This window comes from Danio aesculapii, chromosome 14 (genome assembly GCF_903798145.1).
Source record: "Danio aesculapii chromosome 14, fDanAes4.1, whole genome shotgun sequence".
In the NCBI taxonomy this organism is placed as follows: Eukaryota; Metazoa; Chordata; class Actinopteri; order Cypriniformes; family Danionidae; genus Danio; species Danio aesculapii.
Window position 1 is genome coordinate 35,669,454 of NC_079448.1, and position 21,876 is coordinate 35,691,329.

Here is a 21,876-nt window from a genome sequence, read left to right on the forward strand (position 1 = left end):
AGTTGAATCTTTTTATTACCTGTGTCAATTTGGGGGCTAACTTCTGACGAATGCGAGGAACTATGTGCGCAGAACCGTCACTGACAGAGAGAGCGAGTGCGCGCGAAAGCAGAGAGTGCGAGAGTGACACCAGGAGCGCGTGAGAGAGGCCTCAGTCATATCTCCGCAGTCTGCTACCGATGGCTGATCTTGCTTCTCAGTGGCATTTTGACAAAAAAAATACACGTTCAAATTTAGGGGGGGCCAAGCTTGTTGACACGGGGGCACCGGCCCCCACTGCAACCCCCACCCCCCCAGTACCACAGCTGAGTTTAACCAAACTCTCGCTCCTCCTTTTTCAGTTGTTGTACATAATGCTCTTTTTACAGTGATCAAACTGCTTCCCGCCCTGCATTTTTTGTCACTTGAAAATCCTGTTCCAACACTGTCACATTACGGAAGTCAGAAGCTTCGCAAATAGGACTTTGTCTTGATTTTTAACAATAAAAAGCTGATTATGTACGCCTAGGCATAGTACTGTGTATTTAGTTTTTTTTATGGAAGAAGCTGGTAATTCTGGGGGTTAAATAGCCTTGTGCGTCATTAGTGATGGAAAAAAGAATCTGCACGAATAGGGCAGCTGCTTATCTCTGGATTGATTATGAGAGAGAGAGAGAGGTCACATTCAGCACTGCATCATGGGTAATGTCCGGGAATCTCAGGGATGTGATAGAAACTGATGATGGAGTAGGTCTTGGATGCTTCAAGTCATACACACACACTACTCAGTTTTGCTCTACTCCGACACAGCTTTCACAATAATAAATGGATTTCCCTGCAGCATTCTGGACAGGATCTAGGCAGTGGAAAGTTTTATCGACTGGCTCTGCTCTGCTTTTTTGCTCCTCTTTATATTTTCTGGGCTCACAGTTTTAACAGATCAAACTAATCTGACCCGTCCCACAGGTAGAATTCCAGTGTATGTATGGCTGTGGTTGGTATGTGACACACAGGCGTGTGACACAGCTAAATCTTCACCATGTTGTCAGACTGGAAAATTGTCTTTCTGATGCTAATATCATTTACAGCTTCATTGTGCTGTAGTGTGTTGTTGTGTGCGAATTATTAGTACACGTTAGATAGGAAAAGCCACAAGGCTAGTGTGGACCGGTTACACTGGTGTTCTTGTGTGCATTGTAGGAGGATTAGTTTGACACATTAACATATTGTATATCATTTTATATCCATATTTTATTGCAAGTGTTTTTTTTAAGTGTAACTCCTCCAATGTATTGAAGATGAAAGTAAAATGATGCAACAAAGTCTGCAGTTTTAGAACAAATTGTGAAAGAAAGCAAATTATGCAAATGAGATGAGCAATATACTTTCAAGGAAATTAACACTGAATGTTTCTGAGGACTTGTACATTTATTTACTTTTTATTTGTTATTCATGTGAAAAAAATAGAATCAGGACCATTTATATTAACTAAATGTACAGTAGTGCTCTATGCCTAATCAAATGATCTAATGTATTAGTGTCTGTGCATATTAAACCACACAAAAAAAACATCTCTGGGTGTGAATTAAAGACACAGATTCATTTTACTGCCATATTCGAATTTATTCAGTCTGTTATTTCACTATAACTGATCTGACAGTCTTTTCACAAGCATACAATACCAAATCTTAAGCATCTTCATGACATTGAAATGCATTCTTCACTGTATTTAAATAGATTTGATGTATTAAGTTTTATCTAATTATTAAGTTATGCAAAGTTATGCAAAATTACAATTGAGCCTAAATGGTTTTATGATGATAAACTTTCCCAAAGGGCAGAGTTTATAGAAAACCTCTGCACTCTATAACTCTATAAAGTGATGGAGCTTCCTAAAGCGCAGGAAAAGCTACAGAAATGTTAACGTTTTGATGTAGTAGGATTTTTAAAAAGCTTTACAACCTGTTTATATTAAATTGCGTGAAGAATACATTTTTAATTGAATTTTTACTTAAACATTCGATTTGACATTGTTTGGTACCAATAGATTCTTGTCCCTATTTATTACAGTGTGTTTTCGCCATGTTGAGCAATGTTTCCAATTGCAGATATTTCTGTTGACATTCTGAAGTGGCCAATCAGAGTTGTTTAATTTAAATAATCCTCTCACCAGTTTTTTGTTCACTGCAGTTCTGCTTGCTTGTGAATGCTCTCACTATAACAAAGAAAGTGTAGACATGATTTAAGTAAGATTTGTTGTTGAGAGAACTTCATCGATTTATAACTTTGACATAGCGATGAACTACAGTTGAAGTCAGAATTATTAGCCCCCTCTTTATTTTTCCCCAATTTCTGTTTAGCTGAGATTTTTTCAACACATTTCTAAACATAATAGTTTTAATAACTGATTTATTTTATCTTTGCCATGATGACAGTAAATAATATTTTACTAGACAGTTTTCAAGCTTAAAGTGACATTAAAAGGCTTAACTAGGTTAATAACTAGGTTAGGGTAATAAGGCAAGTAATTGTATAACGATGGTTTGTTCTGTAGACAGTCGAAAAAAATATATAGCTTAAAGGGGGTAATAATATTGACCTTAAAATAGTTTATAAAAAATTAAAAAATGCTTTTATTCTAGCCAAAATAAAACAAATAAGACTTTCTCCAGAAGAAAAAATATTATCAGACACACAAAATTTCCTTGCTCTGTTAAACCTCGTTTGGGAAATATTTAAAAAAGAAAAAATTTCAAAGGGGGGCTAATAATTCTGACTTCAACTGTATATGTGTGACCACCTTTCAGTGATTATGAGGGGGTGCACTATTTGCACATTCTGAGCTATACATATTCAGAATTTTAAAAAATTGACTCTTGAAATTCACTGAAAATTATGTCAGTGAATAACATGTTGACTAATTGCCACTTTTCTACCATTTGCCACAGAATAAACTTATATTAACTGTTGATGCAATTGAGTGGAGACGGGGACTATTTAGAATATTTATGAATGTGCATATTCAACAGTCCCATGCAGTTCGTAACTTTTTAATTTTGTGTCTAATTCGTATGATCGCATTTGTACAATTTAGCATGATCTGCTTATAACCCAATGACGGTTGGGTTTAGGGCAGGGTTGGGTGTCATGTCTCCTTTTTTAAATCGCACATTTTCGTACGACTGAACTCGAATTTGTAAAAATTAGCACTTAAAATAGTTACGTTTCAACGTGAGATCAGCCTGGCATATTCAGAAATTAGTAGTGTAGAGTTATATACAAGCCATTGTAAGACACTAGGAAATATACATAGTTTTGATAATAAAAGATGAGTTTTAATGGATACAATTGGTGACTGCAGGTGGACTTTAAAATCTAGTTCTTTGCTTTGTGTTGTCAGGATTAGTCATATCTTCTTTCTCTCAATCTATGTGATGTCCTTTTCACATGCAGAATGCAAAGTGTTGCAATTTTCCCCCTGAGAGTGAATGTACTGTGGACCATTACAGTGATGTATTTGCCATACATTATGTCGGTATAGCCGGTCTACATTGCAGGAGAGAGTGGTGGAGGAGAGCCAGGGTGACCCTATTAATAGCTCAATGCAGTGGCCTGTGGAGTCAACCAATCTGCTGCAGGGTGAGCGGAGGGAGGCGCTTTTACAGGGCCTGAGATTTCTGCAATTTATGGGAGCTACCAAATTCATCACTGTGTGGCTGTCTGCCTGCAGGAGCGGAGAAAGCTCAGTCGGTCTTAGTAAACATCCGTCCTGACTGCTTCATTGTCAGCTCTGAAAAGACTGTCTTTAGGGAAGAGCAGAAGGCTAAATTGGGCACATATTATAAATCATCTTCATCAATAATTTTTGTTGTTCAGAAGGAACAAATTACTAATGCTTCATTAGAAGGACAACCAAAATGTTTTGATTGAGTTTAGTTCCATTACTAAGTTACTTTTTATGGAAGGTAATGCATTACATTACTTTTGAGTTACATTTTCATACCTTTAACGTCTGAGGCTTGATCTTTTTCAGAAATTGCAGGGTATTTTTCTTTTCTAAAATAGAGAACCTACACCTTTATTTACCTTAAAAAAATAAATAAAAAAATCGAATAACGTTACCTTCTGAGAACTTCCTGATGCTAAACATGCCACATATACAGATTAATGAACGTTGAAAGCAATGTGTTTACTACTTTCTATTTTTGTCTTATTATTTCAGTAAAATCACAGTCCATTGAGAATTTAATCCCCTTTTCTTTCATTTGTTCAGAATAATGAGAATACTTCCATCACAGAAATGTAAGGCTCTGCCATCTTGGTTTTTGTCTGTTCCCTTAGGGAGCATTTTTTTCATTAAGTGTGATTCAACATGGTTACAGTAATTTGAATTCAGCAAACAATTTTTAAAAGTGTATTAATTAATCTAAAAAAGTAACTCGAGTTACATTTTTAAAAATTACTCATATTATTACTTTATTTTTTAAAGTAATGTGTTACTTTACAAGTTACTTAGAAAAGTAATATGTATGGGCTTAATGGTGGAATGCGTTACCCCCAACACTGATCTTAGATCTGGAAGCAGCATTATTTCTTTCAGTGATACCAAAATAATTCTGCTACACCAAAATATATATAAAAAATTTCCCCTCGTCAAATGTGTTTTTTATGTGAATGATTTAGTACCTGCACATTTATAATTTAGTTTAATTTATGGTAATAATTTAATTTATTCAATTAAATTTTCGTCAGTTCATCAATATTTTAGGGAGAAATGGCCAACAATGTGTTAGGATTCAGGAAAGTTGAGAATAGAAGTGTTTAGTTTCCTCTATTGTAAATACAAATTAATTAGTTAATAAATAAATTAATCACCAATGCAAAAACGAATGTAATTTTACACCATTTACCAAAGCAAATTGAAATATTTTTCTTGTCCTGTACAGCATAGTATATTAAGGCTGAGCAATTAATCATAAAAAGTAATCAAAATTGACATACAGAACCTATCGTCAATCTACATTTTCAAGGTCGTTTTTTTCCTGATTACTTTCCCAACTGCGTGTGGAGTCACATGACCCCGCTCGCTTTATACTTCTGTGTCAAACGCATGCATAAAGAAGGCGTAGACTTTGTGTGATCGCATATCCCTTGTCAAAAAATGTAATGATGCATTGCGACTACACATTTTATAAGAAAAAAGTGACTGTTGGTTTTAGGCAATGTGTGTTTTGACTTTAGTTATTCAACGTTGAAGTTCAATAAGTAATCACAGATAGTAGATTAAATTATTTTAAGTAATGCACTCTTCATTCAAAAATCTCTCACTTGTAATTTGTGACCGTATTTGCTGTACAAAACTTGTTAGTAAACTATAAGGGCAATTTTTTTTTAAAATAAAATAATCGTTCATTAATCGTAAACGAGTTATAATGTTCAGTTAATCGAGATTTTGATTTTAAGCCAAATCGCCCACCCCTATATTATATTATATTATATTATATTATATTATATTATATTATATTATATTATATTATATTATATTATAGTATATTATATTATATTATATTATATTATATTATTAAAGTAACACAGCATTAGCTGAAACAGTGATACTATTGTGTCACTGAGTTTCCTAATTAATTTTGTTCCATCAATAGCACAAAAGGATTTATACCTGTCCTGTAACATTAATGCAGTGAATTTAATGTCTTCCTCATCAATTTTTGTAATCTTTCCTGTTCTCTGATCCCGCACAGATGTCCGTATTTGGCCGTCCACCTGTCTCCTGCCATCCCTGTGTTTGCAGTGTTGCTGTTCGTCTTCGTAATGGCCATGCTGCTCAGAACCAGCTTCAGTGACCCAGGGGTGCTGCCGCGGGCCCTGCCCGAGGAGGCCAACTTCATTGAGATGGAGATCGGTGAGTGTCATGGAGTTCAGCCAAGGGGATTTCAGGTTCAATGCCATAGTTTGTAGCATCAGTGCCACCTGCGGGTGTTTGGACCCAGTGAAGGGAAGGCCATGAATAGTGTATCAGGCATGTGGAGGAAGTGGGACGGTGTTCGCTCAGACCTGCTGATTAATTTATCGTTTTGTTTTGCGATTTTTTAAAAAGGTTGAGTCTTTTGGACCGTGAATTCAGAGGTCAGCTGGGAAACATTGTGTACTTCTAGACTACAGGATCATTTTATGTGAAGCTGCTTTGACACAATTTCCATTGTATAAGCGCTATACAAATAAAGGTGAATTGAAAGGTGAATTGAATTTGGCCTTGTTTAAAGGTTATCTAGTTGTATTTATTTTTACATGGTTTTCGATTTTTAAGGGGGTGGTTCACACAATAATTAAAATTAGCTTTGTTTCTTTTCTGTCTTCTATTGAGCAGAAAAGAAGATTTTATGAAGAATGTTGGAAAGCAGCATTAACATTCATATTTTTTGTTCTTACTATGGACGTCAGTGGCTGCATTTTTTGTTTTTCAAAACACCTTCATTTTTCAAAAAAATCCTTAAAAATGTAGAACCACTTGAATGTGAGTAAATGGTAAGGCTTAAAAGTGTGTGTATATATATTTACTAGAAATAGTCATTTGTAATATTAACAACATATAAATAGGATTAGCAATATATAAATAGTAAATTTGGGTTTTTAGTGGTCTATTTTGTTAAGTGACATTTGTTTTTGTGGATATGTATTTAAAGCTTTCATATTATACTTTTGCTCTTTCAACATCTGAGTGTAATAAATAGATGTACAAAGTTACAAAGCACAAAGTCTACTCTAAAGGAAGTGTTTTTTATGTCAGTGAACTCCCTCAAAAGCCTTGATTGAAGTCCTTTTGGCAACTTGAATGCATTTTTGAATTATTTCCCCAATCAAGCTAATAATTTATAAACTTTGAATTTATAAAAAAATCCTCAGAATTTTGACTTTGTGTCCTGATGTTTCAACAAAAGATCTGGACGTAGTATCCGTGACGTCACCCATGGTTCCAAAGAGCGAACATGAAGCTACAAGTGGGCGTGGCCAATCAGCGCCATTTTGTTCGCGCATCATCGCAATGACCAGGGGTAACCAAACAAGGGCAAAGAGGCAAAGCGTGAGCGAAGCTACAGTCGCCTACTAGCATTTTGCTTAGATGAGCTTTTCTTTGGGAGAAACGCTTAATACTTCATTACCTGGGACCCTGACCACATGTGCTTGGTTGTCTACTATCAATAAAGTGTTTAGTCTTTTAAGTCTGTTGTAAAACATTGAGCCACTAAACATTGTTCTTATGATATTTTTCTACAAGAGGAAAATGCCCTTTATTTCAAATATAGTCTGTGTTAGTAAATGCATGGCTATTTATGAAGTCCAGGCGTAACACTGTATGACAATGTTTCAGATGACTGTTCTAAAAATTCTAAATGATAAATTATCTTATATCTATCTCTATCTTTATATCTGTCTTCATCTTTTTTATCTAAAAACCATACATTTATAGATATGGTATGTATATAATTTCACTCACCTGGAAAATGGTTTGTAAGCACAAATAAAGTGCACAGCATGCCATATTATCTGATAATTGTAGTAAATAATTCCAAAAGGCAACTGACTGTGTAAAGCCACATAAAACAAAACAAAACAAAAATGTGATGTATATGTCAAGTTCAGCGGCTAATCAGCCAGAATCAGCTGAGGTGATGTGACGGCGACCAGCGAGACCAAGCTGTCACTCAAGTGGCCACACCTTTAAATATATAGACTTAATATAAAGGAAACTGATGAGTTCCCCTTACAGTTGTCATGAAGGGTAGCTATATGCACCAAAATAGTTTTTTGTACTGTAAACACCTTTTCTGCTGTGAGGTTGGCCATTTTAACATTGGAGCCAATAGAAATGTGCTCTATTTTGGATCCAGGCCTAGCTAAATTTCAATGAATTGCAGTTTCAGTAACTTCCGTATTAGCTTCATGAGAGAGAGAGCGGGATGTTGCCGCTTGGTTTCACCCTAAGTTGCAACTGTGATTTTTATATCTTGCAATTCTGAGAAAAAAAATTTGAGTTGTGAAATTCTGACTTGATGCTGGCAATAAAAAGCTAACTCAGACTTCTTTCCTCTAAATTGAGGGGGAAAAAATCTAAACTGGAAGTCACAGTTACCTTTTTTGTGATGGAAATAACACCAAGTATAAATACAAAAATATTGTATTCATATAATGTTTATTTAAATATTTTTTTTCTTGCTTTGGTTTAAGATATGTTATGAGTTAGTTTAAGGAACAAACCAATGTACCCAAACTTTATAATGCATATTGTATATACAGTGTTTACATCAATATGCAAGGCTCCAATTTTGCAGTGATTAATTTTCATCAGTCCCTTAGCTAGGCATGGGCCAGTATAAGATTCTGACGTTATGACAAAAGTGATATAAATATCTAGGTATCACAGTATTGTGATTACCGCTCTAAAATATATACTTTTTAAATGTCTGGGTAAAAAACGAAATCTTTTTTCCCGCCATTGAACACAATTAATTTTATTTTAAGTAATATTGTAAAGATTTTGGACCAGTAGCTTTTGATGTTGAAGTTGCTTTTTTGCTGAAGATACTGTTGCCCTAAAAAAAAACTAAATAAAATACTTGAATATATCTTAGAAATGGTATAACAAAAAACTTTGGCTGTTTTAAAGCCTTGACTTTTCCAAACCACAGCAAACCTTGAAACCGGTTATCGTCCCATGCCTACCCTCAGCAGTTATCCCACATCTGCTTTGAATGTGCACAAGTAAGATTTCAGACATGAACTGCTCCAGGAGAGTTCAGGCTTTCATCTGATCCGTGCAATTTTTCAAACCCATACTTTCCTTTCTCCCACTATTTTTCTTCACTTTACAATCCATTAGAGGCGCAAAAAGTAAAATAAGAATTCTTCACATGACTTGCTGCTGCACACCCACACAAACTCAACTGCCTTGAACAGAAACTAGTGTTCTGACTGTTCTGACTGAAAGTTATACATTTTGCAGGGGTGTTTGGCAGAACGGTTTGATATAAATTTTAGGGCACACTGAAGATATTTGTGATTTTTATTTTTATTTATTTTTTATTTTTTGATGTGCTTCAGAATTCACTGTTTTGGTAGATTGCATTAGACTTGATCTATCCTCATTCGCAGTGAACTGAAATTGCCTACTGTTTGGCTTTCAAAAAATGCTCAAACCTACAGCAATATATACATTTTATATATTCCTTTTTGAAAATAGCAAAGAGAACCTGAAAATAGGCCGATAATAGTTTTTGTGCAAGCTTGTCCTACTTTGAATGTCACAAAGGTTAACATCAGCATATTAGACTAATTAAATGCAATTAGCTTAGATTAACTTGCTGCTCTCGTCATGCCAATTTAGCTTCTGGTGATTCATTTGTGTGGTTGAGGCTCTTTGGGAATATTGCTTTCTGTAGTTCAGTCACCAGCCTGTCACTCTTCCCTTCTGAGATCTGGGCTACACTAAAGATGAACTCATCTCTCTACACTCCCTTCTCTCTGTTCCTCCTGCATCATCTCTTCTTCCCTCGCTGGTTTCTCTGTGTTTTCTAAAACGAGAGCTCTGTTGTTCTACATCAGCACCGCCGCTGACTCTCAGATGTGCCTTTGGGGCCTTGCAGCATTTGTTATTACTGATGTTCACTAAACCAGGACATCACTTCCTGTGGCAATTCCCCTGATGAACCACTGCATACTCTGATAACGTTTAATTTCTACTAGCTTATTTTCAATGATTTTGTGGAGCATATTCACAACTAGAATTGTTCTACAGCTCTCTGTGAGGTAGTATGCTGGTGGGCTTGACTGAAAAATTCTTATATTGCACGTTCCTGCAACTAGAATGATTATTATATTAAAATTATTTTATTAAGCCAAACAGTCCACACCTCATTTTGATGGGCCAGTGATTTGTTTATAGTTTATAAGATTAGATAAATCACACACACACCTTTGCTGATTGTTTTGTTGCATATTTATCACACTTAAAAGTGCAATTTAATTGGCATTTACTTTTTCAGATTAGCTCTGGCACGTTTGCAGAAATGTTTCCCTTAATAAATCAAATCATCGAGCGACGCGGTGGCTCAGTGGTTAGCACTGTCGCCTCCTGCCACTGTTGAGTCCTGGCGGGGTTAGTTGACATTTTTGGAGTTTGCATGTTCTCCCCGTGTTCGTGGGGGTTTTCTCCAGGTGCTCCGGTTTCCCCCACAGTCCAAAGACATGTGCTATAGGTGAATTGAATAAACTAAGTTGGTCTTAGCGTATGTGTGTGAATTAGAGAGTGTATGGGTGTTTCCCAGTGCTGGGTTGTGGTTGGAAGGGCATCCGCTGTGTAAAACATACGCTGGATAAGTTGGTAGTTCATTCCTCTGTGGCGACCCCTGATAAATAAAGAGACTAAGCTGAAAAGAAAATGAATGAATAAAATCAAATGATCATTTACAAACTCGCCACACAACAACCCCAAAGCATTATTAATTCTGAGTGTCCCTCACACAGGTGAATGGGCTTGACAAACCACCTGTAGAAAACACTTTCATCTCTCTGACACTTTAACTGACACTTACACAAGTTTTGCATATTTGCACCATACACGTTTAAAAAAAACAAACACTATGCATTTATGAAGTGTGCCTCACGTAGGTGAGTGGGCTTGACAAACCACCTGTAGAAACACTCTCTCTCTCTATGAAAAAACTCCCTCTTACTGTAGCACAGAATTTTCTAAGCACTAACAGTTCCCTTGTACTGTATAATTAGTACTTGTGAGTTGCCTCCTCTTGTTGGATCACTGAATGCCTCCTCAATTGTAAGTCACTTTGGACTAAATGTAAAAACTCCATTTTAATTTATTCAGGTTATCTTTGTGTAATACTAAAAAAAACACATCTGGAATGGGCAATACTTTTTTACAGCACTGTATATTTATAATTTGTAACATGATAAATTATTATTTAATACATTATACTGTTGGCATACATTATACTTTTACTATTTATTTTACAGCTTGGTTTAACCAAAATTATTTAATTAATGTAAATAAAAAGGAACAAAACAAACAAAAAAATTCCTAAAGAAATACTGACACATAATTGTTTAATATGTTGGCAACATTGGTTTCATTTCAGTGCATCAGTCAATCAAGGCTGTTTATTTGTTTTATCCCAAGCGCTATTCACTTGTTAAGTGTGATGTCACGCAAAGCAACTTCTGGGTCCAAGCACTATATTCAGCTGCATGGGGAAGCTCAACAAATTATAATAATAAATGTTTACAAAGTGATGTAATTATTCCGAAAATCATCACGATTGCAATATACATATACATATCCATGCCTAAAATCATATGACCAGAAAGTGAATACTTTTTTATAAATTGTAAAAAATATTGATGTCTGAGAAGCAGCAAGTCCAGAGACTGTTGTGTACATCATGATTTTGTATAAAATCAACTTTAATGTGTGATATGACTAAAAAGTGGTCATAAACGAATATTTTCTCAATTCAAATGAGTAGCGGCTTGGACCCAGAAACAGTATTTCATACGTCAGGACTTAACAAGCGGATAGCACCCAAACCAAAATATTTGGTATTGATTCAAATGTAGCAGCTTAAAATAGGACAGTTTTGTTTGTGAACTGCAGTGGGGCAGGGCAAAGATTGATTTCAACAAATTTCCTCTGCCGTTTCAACATCCCAGCTTTAATATGCTATTTTTAGATGAATGTCTCTGTGGCTGATTAAAAGTGGCTGATTCTGGATCAGATGCACGTACTAATGTGCCGTTTTATGCCAACCCAGGCATGTGGATTAACAGGCAGCTGTGTATTTCTGAGCACATGCAGCCATTTCACCCAAGCATAATAACACAGCAGTGACAAATATTGCCCTTTTTTCTACTGCTCAATCACATTTATGCCTTATCCTTTAAACAAAGTACTTTTTATTTCATTATTGCCATAACAGCAGAAAGTGAGTCATTTTGAGCACATGTGAATAAAGGAAAAGACAACATGCTTATTTTATGGTCTGGAGATGGATTCAAAGCATTCAGAAAGGAGACAAATTCATGAAATTGAGCATTTCTTACATGCTAGAAAGCAAATTAGCATTTAAAAATGGGAATATTTTGGTGTGTAATATGTGTACTGTATGCACATTATAACAGATATGTTTTCAATTCTGTCATTCTGTGGTAAAACACTTTGTTATAATTATAACTAAAGCATCCATCTCCTCATAAAATCAACTTGTGATAACCTAGATTAGCATTAGTTGTTGATTATTTACTGGTTAATATAGCGGTATCACATGCAGTCAGCGTGTTGTTTTATCAAAATAAAACTGTTTGGATGAGACAAGATCCTTGTGTTTTATGTTGTGATCATAATTAACCTGTCAGGGTTTATTTAGTGACAACAACTGGCTTTCTTTTTCATAATTTCTAAAAAATTTCCTTTGAAATGTTTCTCTTTTTTTGTTAGCGTGTTCACATTTGCCAGATTTGTTTTGATTAAAATGATCTCTGGTGTGATTGCTTGCTTTGTTCATCCAGTTCATTTGAATAAACATGAAAGCTGCCATCCAAAGCTTGGTGCTCATCAAACAAGCTGCAAAAAAATGGGTTTCTGTCCATTCACAAGCAAACTGTTTGTAGTTTGACTGAAATATGAACCCAACACAGACCGAAGACTTGTATATGATGGGACCACAACAAAAGACAGTGCTCAAGCATATGTGTTTTTCTCTTTGTAGTTGTGTGATAATCTCTTTTATTTCTAGTGGTGTTTTGACTCATTTACTGGGTCAACATGTTCTCAATGGAAAAAAATAGTAACATATACAAATATGCATTGAACACATTCACCAAATGAAAGTTTTGGATGTTTGGGAAATACTGTAGCATCTACAGTCATGTGAAAAAGTTAGGACACCATATTGGATTTCATAGTTTTCCATACTGTACATGATAAAACAGTCCAAATGGTACTTGGCTATTCTTAAAATTCGGAAGACAAACCTCAGATGAACATCATCAGATGTATAATCTCACTCCTTGTCATTCATTTATGTATTCATTTTCTTTTCAGCTTAATCCCTTTATTAATCAGGGGACCCCACAGCAGAATGAACCGCCAACTTATTCGGCATATGTTTTATGCTGCATATGCCCTTTTAGCTGCAACCCAGCACTAGGAAACATCTATACACGCTCATTCACACACATACAGTACACTACGACGAATTTAGCTTATTCAATTCACCTATAGCACATGTCTTTGGACTGTGGGGGAAACCAGAGCTCTTGGAGGACACCCACACGAACATGGGGAGAACAGAAATGAACAGAAACTGACCCAGCTGGGGCTCGAACCAGTTACCTTCTTGCTGTGAGGCGATCGTGTTACCCACTGTGCCACCGTGACACCACACCTTGTCATTAATATATATGTTTTTTAACAAAAATAAAGCAAAGATATAAAAGCCACGGCTGACAAACATAGGACACCCTATGATATAGATGCTCGTAGATCCACTTTTAACAGCAATTACTCAGGAGTTTTTTTTTTTTTTTTTTTTTTTTGCAAAGCTTGACCACAAGATTTCAGTCAGGGTGAGCTCTGGACTTTGACTGGACTATTTTGACTAGTCCACCATTACCAGATGTTTTATGTGTCGCGCATATGGATTGTTGACTGTTTCTACCCATCTGTTGCAGAAGCGGCCAATGGGAATGTCTTGGCTGGACAGCGGCCTCCACCCCGCATTAAAAATGTGCAAATTAACAATCAGATCGTCAAGCTGAAGTACTGCTACACCTGCAAGATCTTCAGACCCCCTCGTGCTTCACACTGCAGCATCTGTGACAACTGTGTTGGTGAGTGATTGGACCATGTCTATAATTACTTGTATTATGAATGACAAATTGTGGGATTTCTTGAAGAGATTTGAGCTGGAACTTTTCTTCTTATAGTCAACTTTTTTTCAAAAAGGGGGCATTAAATGAATCAAAAGTGACAGCAAAAATAAAAAAAGGATATTTTTAGATCTCGTTAATGCTGTTAAAAGGTTCATGAAAAGTTTCTATTTAAAATATTCAGTGTGTTTTCACCTTTTTGATAATTAGAAATGTTTTTTCTTATTGTTAACATATTAGAATGATTTCTAAAGGATCATGTGACACTGATTACTAGTGCAATAGCTGCTGTAAAATCAGGTTTTCAGTCACTGGAATAAATGACATTTTGAAATATTATTACTATTATTATTACTATATTAAAATAGAAATGCTATTTTAAATTATAATACTGACCACTATATATGGGTTCAAGATAAATGGGATTTTCAGTCATAAAGACAATGGACCCTATCATACACCCGGCCCAATTAGGCGCAAGACGTGCACGGTGCGATTTGTTGCTACTTTCAGACCAGGACAACTCTAATTTTCATGTTTTGCCCCATGGCCCCAAAATGTACATCCTTCGCGCTTGTCGCTTCTGCCGCATCTGGTGTGAACACAGCATTAAAGGGAAAAGGAGATGAGACTCTGATTGGTTTAATGCATGTTATGCTAAAACACAACCATAACTCAAACCATAACACAACCATAAAAAGAATAAGCACAACCCTGTTAGAGCGTATTTTTTTTGGTCCTTAAAATAGCAAAGGTGGATTTGGACACGCCCTTCATGCTTTTGCGCCATACGCTTTACGCCCAATTCACATGGGGCTTCAGCGTCAACGCTTGACCGAGGCCATGACTAAAGTTGGGGCTGACGTGATCGTCATAGCAGTGTCAGCCAATGAAGTTAGTCCTCAATCGGCTACTGTCTGAGCTGGGGTATTTGCGTGAAGCGATCTGATTGGCTGACACTTGCGTTGGCGCTTGAAAAGAATTTTCCAACTTGTGCAGTGCGCAATGCCACTGGAAGCGGCGCCGATGGATCCACAATGCAGTTTGACAATGCCTGATGTCACGCATTCAAAGTGAATAGTATTCGTTGATGCTGACACCCCATGTGAATGGGGCGTTAGATACTTTGCGCCTAGATTGATAAAATAGAGCCTAATAAGTGTAATACAGCTTTATGGTTATTTTAATGCATTTTTTAACAAATAGTAATGATTTGCCATTCAGTGTAACAATAGTTACAGTTAATAGTTAAGCATCTGTAGAACAAGAATCATTTAATGACACATTAAAAGATAACAATTGAGTGGCAAAAACTGCTAATTAATTGTAACTTGAAATATTTAAATATTTCAAGTTTTTTTTGCAGGTTCCTCTCACCTAGTTGACATTTTGATAAAGTTGATCGAAGTTTTGCTGATATTTTAGATAGATTAATTATTTAATTTTCTGTCCATAGAAAATAATGTGCTGCAGATGTGGTGGTTTAGATTTTTTTATGGCAAAAATTCCTCTCTTTGAAATATCTGCACACATACATGCCATTTGACGCTTCAGTATAATAGTGAATTGTTGAGAGATGAGTCAGACAGCGTACACACACGCACACACACACACACACACACACACACACTTGCTCACACATATTGCAAGGTTAGTGAGATGCATATGCTGATATTAGAGAGTTCACTGAGGGCTCAATTTTGCCCTCTTTGCACAGTCATCGTTAACACAGGGCCATTTGTTTGGGCATCGTGCACCTGCCACACACACACACACACACACACACACACACACACACTTACAAAATTTCTGGTTTGGGTACCATTTCTCTCTTAGCTCAAAGAGGGGTAATTCTATTTTGCCATTTTAAAGATTCTGACTTTTGTTTTGTAGGTTTGCAGTTCACTATGTCTGAAATACTTTATTTCCCTCTATGTGAAATACTTCACTTTCCTTCTTTTTGAGAGCCTGCTCTGCTCTCAAACCTGATTGGTTAAATTGTCAAATCTGTTGTAATTGAGATGCTTTCATTTCACATTGGAAACCAAATGCTCATTACCATAATCTGAATTTCAGTCATGGGGGCTACTTTAAACACTGTGATACAAACATTGATAATACATAGTTTTTTTTATCATATTGGTTCAATTTCTCATCTTTTGGAAGTGTACGCAGAGTGAATCAGTTGTTCATCAGTTGCATGCAAAGATGTCTTGATGTGATGGCAATACAAGCCTACCTCTTTAAGTCCTCAGCCACAACTACAGTGTTTGAGGGGTGAAGTAGACATTGTTGATGAGCAGCAAGTGAACATAGGGTGCCATATAAATTTGTTATAAATCTATTTTAGTTTAAGCAAGCAGTAAGACTGAAATATTGCAAAATTGTTTCAGGCTTGTTTTCAGAATTTATTCTTTCTTTTGGCAGCCAATAACTCTTAATTAATAATAATTAATAATTAACCTTGCCCTTTAATTTTTAAAAGTGAGTTGTCGTATACAAAAAATATATATGGGCATTTATATCCTATAGTAGTGTCTAATCCTCCTACTACTACTATTAATAATAATCATTTATTAAGTCTCAATATACTCTGTGTCTTTCCCTTAGACCGCTTTGATCATCATTGCCCCTGGGTCGGAAACTGCGTAGGAAAAAGGAATTACCGATATTTCTACTTGTTTACACTCTCACTGTCTCTACTCACCATCTACATCTTCGCCTTCGACATTGTCCATGTGGTTCTACGTGAGTATTTTTAACAAGAATACGTGTGTGCATCTGTATCTAAGCTGTTGACATGCAAAATCAGATTATTTGATAGAGCACTTTAGGTTTTCATGTTATCAATAGCCATTTAAAATGCACAGAAGGTCCACCGGTTTAATGACTGTGGTTTCTGGGAAAACAAGCGCCTTTAAGCGACACTCAATATGTTTGCGAATGCTTTTCTCTAAGGCGTGGTTCGGTCTGGGAGCGTTCAGGATATCGGAAGAGCCACTACGCTCTTGTTAATGTCTGCTATTTTTTCCTACTTTGATCTTCCTCCTCTGAAAGTGCACTATAGATGGCAGGGACAAGAGAGAAGTAAATGCCTAGACAATTTGCTGTGATCTCAGGACCAAGCACGAAACATTCTGACATTCATTTTGAGGATTTATTTGGTTTTTGTGACACTGTTTACAAGCTTGTAAGATTGTACACAGATTGTACACAGTCAGAATAAAAACGTATTATAGCGTACAAGTAACAAACTACTCATGTCTTTATGCAAACAAAGTGTTTGCAGATTTTAGGATATCACTTTAAAAACATTTCAAATGTGCATATAAATATACTTACTGGCCACTTTATTAGGTACACCTGTCCAACTGCTTGTTAACGCAAATTTCTAATCAGCCAACCACATTTCAGCAACTCAATGCATTTAGGCATGTAGACATGGTCAAGACGATCTGCTGCAGTTGAAACTGAGCATCAAAACAGAGAAGAAATGTGATTTAAGAGACCCTTTAACGTAGAATGGTTGTTGGTGCCAGACGAGCTGGTCTGAGTCTTTTAGAAACTGCTGATCTACTGGGATTTTTATGCACAACCATATCTAGGATTTACAGAGAATGGTCAGAAAAAGAGAAAATATCCAGTGAGCGGCAGTTCTGTGGGCGCAAATTCTTTGTTGATGCCAGAGGTCAGAGGAGAATGGCCAGACTGGTTCCAGCTGATAGAAAGGCAACAGTAACTCAAATAACCTCTCGTTACAACCAAGGTATGCAGAAGAGCATCTCTGAATGCACAACACGTCAAACCTTGAGGTGCATGGGCTACAGCAGCAGAAAACCACACCGGGTATCACTCCTGTTAGCTAAGTACAGGAAACTAAGGCTACAGTTCGCACAGACTGCCCAAAATTGGACAATAGAAGACTGAAAAAATGTTGCCTGGTCTGATGAGTCTCAATTTCTGCTGTTAAATTAGGATGGTAGGGTCAGAATTTGGCATCAACAACATGAAAGCATGGATCCATCCTGCCTTTTATCAACAGTTCAGACTGATGGTGGTAGTGTAATGGTGTGGGAGATATTTTCTTGCCTATTAGTACCAACTGAGCATTGTGTCAACGCCACAGCCTACCTGAGAATTGTTGCTGACCATGTCCATCCCTTTATGATCACAGTGTACCCATCTTCTGATGGCTACTTTCAGCAGGATAACATGCCATGTCATGAAGCGCGAATCTTCTGTTTTCTTGAACATGACAATGAGTTCACTGTACTCAAATGGCCTGCACAGGCACCAGATCTTAATCCAATAGAGCACCTTTGGGATGTGGTGGAATAGGATATTTGTATCATGGATTATTATAGAGCTGACAAATCTGCAGCAACTGTGTGATGCTATCATGTCAATATAGACCAAAATCTCTGAGGAGTGTTTCCAGTACCCTGAATCTATGCTACGAAGGATTAATGCAGTTCTGAAGGCAAAAGAGGGTCCAACCCAGTACTAATAAGGTGTACCTAATAAAGTGCCCGGTAAGTATATTACTGCATAAAAATGAGTTAGATAATTTGACAAATTCATTCATTTTAATTTCACCTGAACAGATGACGTGATTGGATAACTGAACTATTGAGTGCACTAATCACAGCACCTCAAATTCTGGTTTAAGAATTGTAAAAATGTTTGAGTGGAAAGTCATATAATTACCTCACAGAATTTACTCTTAACACAAATTTAAACTTTTAATATTAATATATCACAGTAGTTTCCTAGAAAGGGACAATTTTATTCTCTTGACTAGATAAGATGGAAGCTTTATTCTATCTAGCAAAGATTGTATGTGATATCCCAGCCCGATCTTACAAGGAATCATCACGATTTTCCTTATTGTCAGAAAGTGTCTAGTTTGTACAAATCCAAACACTTTTTTTATTTTTTAATTTTTTAAAACGAGGTATACTCCAACAGTCATTGGTTGATGCTGATGAGCAAAACATACTTGAATGTACAAATGAGTGTTGGATGGATGGATGTACAACAAACAAAAGTCAAAATTTACACGCGCACCAAAACGGGAAAACACAATCCAAAATAACACTATATTTTTTCTACAACAGACGCCAAACCAAACGCCAAACAACACGACAACCAACTCGCTCTCCCGGTCCACGCCCATTTCCCTTTTTTTAAAAGACGTCCTGGTCACTCCAGCCAATCCCAGGGCATGTCATTTGTGTAATTAGGGTGGGGCCTGTGCAGAGGAAAAGTGAGAGAGAGAGAGAGAGATACACATACACATCTGCAAATGCAACAAGTCAACCATCCCAAATGTTTCCGGTGAACTGTCAAGCAATTACAAATTCGCCATGTTTAATATCTGATATCTTTAAAAATCAGTGACAGACAAGAATCAGGCCAGACAAGAAGCACTGCATTAAATTCCATTTTTCCGTGCCATGTCTTTAAAATATGTACATTTATTTTACCCCAGTATGTTCAATGGAGTTTTTGTGCTCGCCTGCTGCTCCTAACAGCGCATGTTTAAACGTTTTTTTTTAATCTCGTTTTGCACTTGAACAACTTGATGAATGCTTAAGTCTATTTAACTGATAATATTTTTATTACATTACAACATCGATGCTGCAAAAGAAGCCTTATGAAATTGAAAATAGTCACATAAATATTTCATCGGAAGTTTATCATTAGCTGAAAAACACTAGCTGTGCATGTGCATTATGAATTGTGTTGAGCTATTCTAAATTTGGATGAACACATTGCTTATAATGCTTTTGACTAGTGTTTGTTATGTCCATATTTAAGTGTAGCAGCATATGGAAATCACACTAAAATAACGACAATTTCTGGGTGAGCTATTCCTTCAGCAGATAATCAGACTGAATGCAAATGTATCTACTGTGGATAAAAAGGTGCATGTAAAGGAACAACACAAACTTCTCAGCTCTGGCAGAGCGTAGGTGGATGTGTGAAAGTCTTCTGAACATGTGATGATGGCTGGGAGAAAGTGAGAAACTTGGACATCTGATGCTAGCATGCATGGATAAATGATGTAAATAAAAACAATCTTGTGTGTTTTATAGGTTCTGTGGACTCGGGATTTGTGAATACCCTTAAAGAAACTCCTGGAACATATCCTTTTCAGTTTCAGAGCTGCTTGCTGAAGATCTGCACAATAAAATTAGCTCCTCATAAACTTGTCAATCTGTGAAAGAACTATCAAGAAAAACAGTATTTGTGTGCTAGTTTCATAAAATTTGAGCATGCACTTAGCCCATATTGTCTGTTTAGCTGAACTGTGAAATATTAAAGTTCAGTCATATTGTAGATATGAGCATGTTGTTTCCTTGACTCGTCTTTGCACGGTGTTGGAGGTTCTGGTGTGTTTCTTCACCCTCTGGTCTGTGGTGGGATTGACTGGCTTTCACACCTACTTGATCTCCCTCAATCAAACCACCAATGAGGACGTAAGTGTGTTTCTTACCTGTCTTTTTTACAGTTTGCTGTTTTCACATGGCTGGAGAGATAAACACATGCCCTCGAGCGTTGCAGCACACACTAGATCCAACAGTCACCTTGGCAACCGTGCCGTCTCTGCAATAAAGCAAGCGCAGAGAACATCTCAACATGAGTTTTATGTATCTACAGTACATACAGTGGTTATGGCTTTGTTTACGAACAAGGGACACACCGCTGTCACATTGCATTTTAAGGGATTTTAAGATGAGCACAAATCCCATGTTTTTATAGTAAAGGCTTGCTATGTTAGATAAGATCTTGCATAACACAAGATTAACCTTGCATGAAAAGCAGCTTTTAATGCCTCCCATTTTAATGCACATCATGCCGTTGCATACTAAGGTCTTTTTTTTTAGTTTATGTAATATTTTATTTGTGTTAATTTCATTTTGATTTTATTTAATGATTGTTTGCTTGGAAATGAAGGCCAGTTTTTTATTTTTTTTATTTACATTATTATTCATTTAATTTGAAAAGTTTATAGCAAATGTATTGTTTATCATCACAGGTTATAAACCTGAAGTGGGAAAAAAACCTATTCATATCCTGTTATGTACTTCTGGAAAGTGCCTAATGGATGTTTTAGAGTAAATGTTTGTTAGGTTAGATGAGATCTTGTGTAATGCAAGATTAATCTTGCACAAAAAGCAGCTTTAAATGCATCAGATAAAAGGTTTAAAAATTTTTTTTCTAAATGTTTGAAACCAACAAAAACAGCAACATGACCATCTTAAACTATTTATGTATGTTGTTGTACACGTACAAAACATGACAATTCAGTGGCAATTCTTTTTGGTAATTTTGCTAATTTTATTTCAACAAGTCAAGCTCCAAGTTACGGAAGATATAGTCATACTTAAAATTAAAATATTAATTATTTAGTCTAATAATAAAGCTTAAACCATTGTTACATCGGATTTGTTTACATAGTATTAAATTATGTTGAAATTTGATTGAATTTAATTTATGTGCTCAAAATATATAGTTTATTAAGTATATTTAGGGTGCTTTCACACTAGCACTTTTGGTCCGCACCCAGGTTCGTTTGATGTCAGTGTTTGGTACGTTTAGCTAGTGTGAACACTGTCATCTGAACTTGGGTGCACACATGTGAACCGTACCCGGTGGTTTACAAGAACTCTGGTCCGGTTCACTTCTGATATGAATGCAATCATACCAAATAACAGAAGTGAACCACCAAGTAGGCATGGGCTGGTATAAGATTCTGACGGTATAATAACCTTGGATAAAAATATCATGGTTTGACGGTATTGTGATTACTGCTCTAAAATATATTCTACTTAAATATCTGGGTAAAAAAAAAATTTAAATTTCCAACTTTGAACACAATATATTTTATTTTGAGAAACATTTTAAATATTTTGAAGCAGTAAACATGTCAGGCTA

At 36.1% G+C, this 21,876-nt stretch overlaps 1 protein-coding gene across 2 annotated transcripts in view; it reads left to right on the forward strand.

Moving 5' to 3' along the window:
- zdhhc9 (zinc finger DHHC-type palmitoyltransferase 9) overlaps nucleotides 1-21,876 on the forward strand; it is a 43,593-nt gene that overhangs the window by 12,189 nt on the left and 9,528 nt on the right. For both annotated transcript variants that reach the window (XM_056471742.1, XM_056471743.1), the window contains exons 2-6: nucleotides 5,739-5,899; nucleotides 13,738-13,896; nucleotides 16,546-16,683; nucleotides 20,034-20,080; nucleotides 20,313-20,417. In XM_056471742.1, the coding sequence (XP_056327717.1) occupies nucleotides 5,739-5,899; nucleotides 13,738-13,896; nucleotides 16,546-16,683; nucleotides 20,034-20,080; nucleotides 20,313-20,417 (610 nt within the window). The remainder of the gene's footprint in view (nucleotides 1-5,738; nucleotides 5,900-13,737; nucleotides 13,897-16,545; nucleotides 16,684-20,033; nucleotides 20,081-20,312; nucleotides 20,418-21,876) is intronic.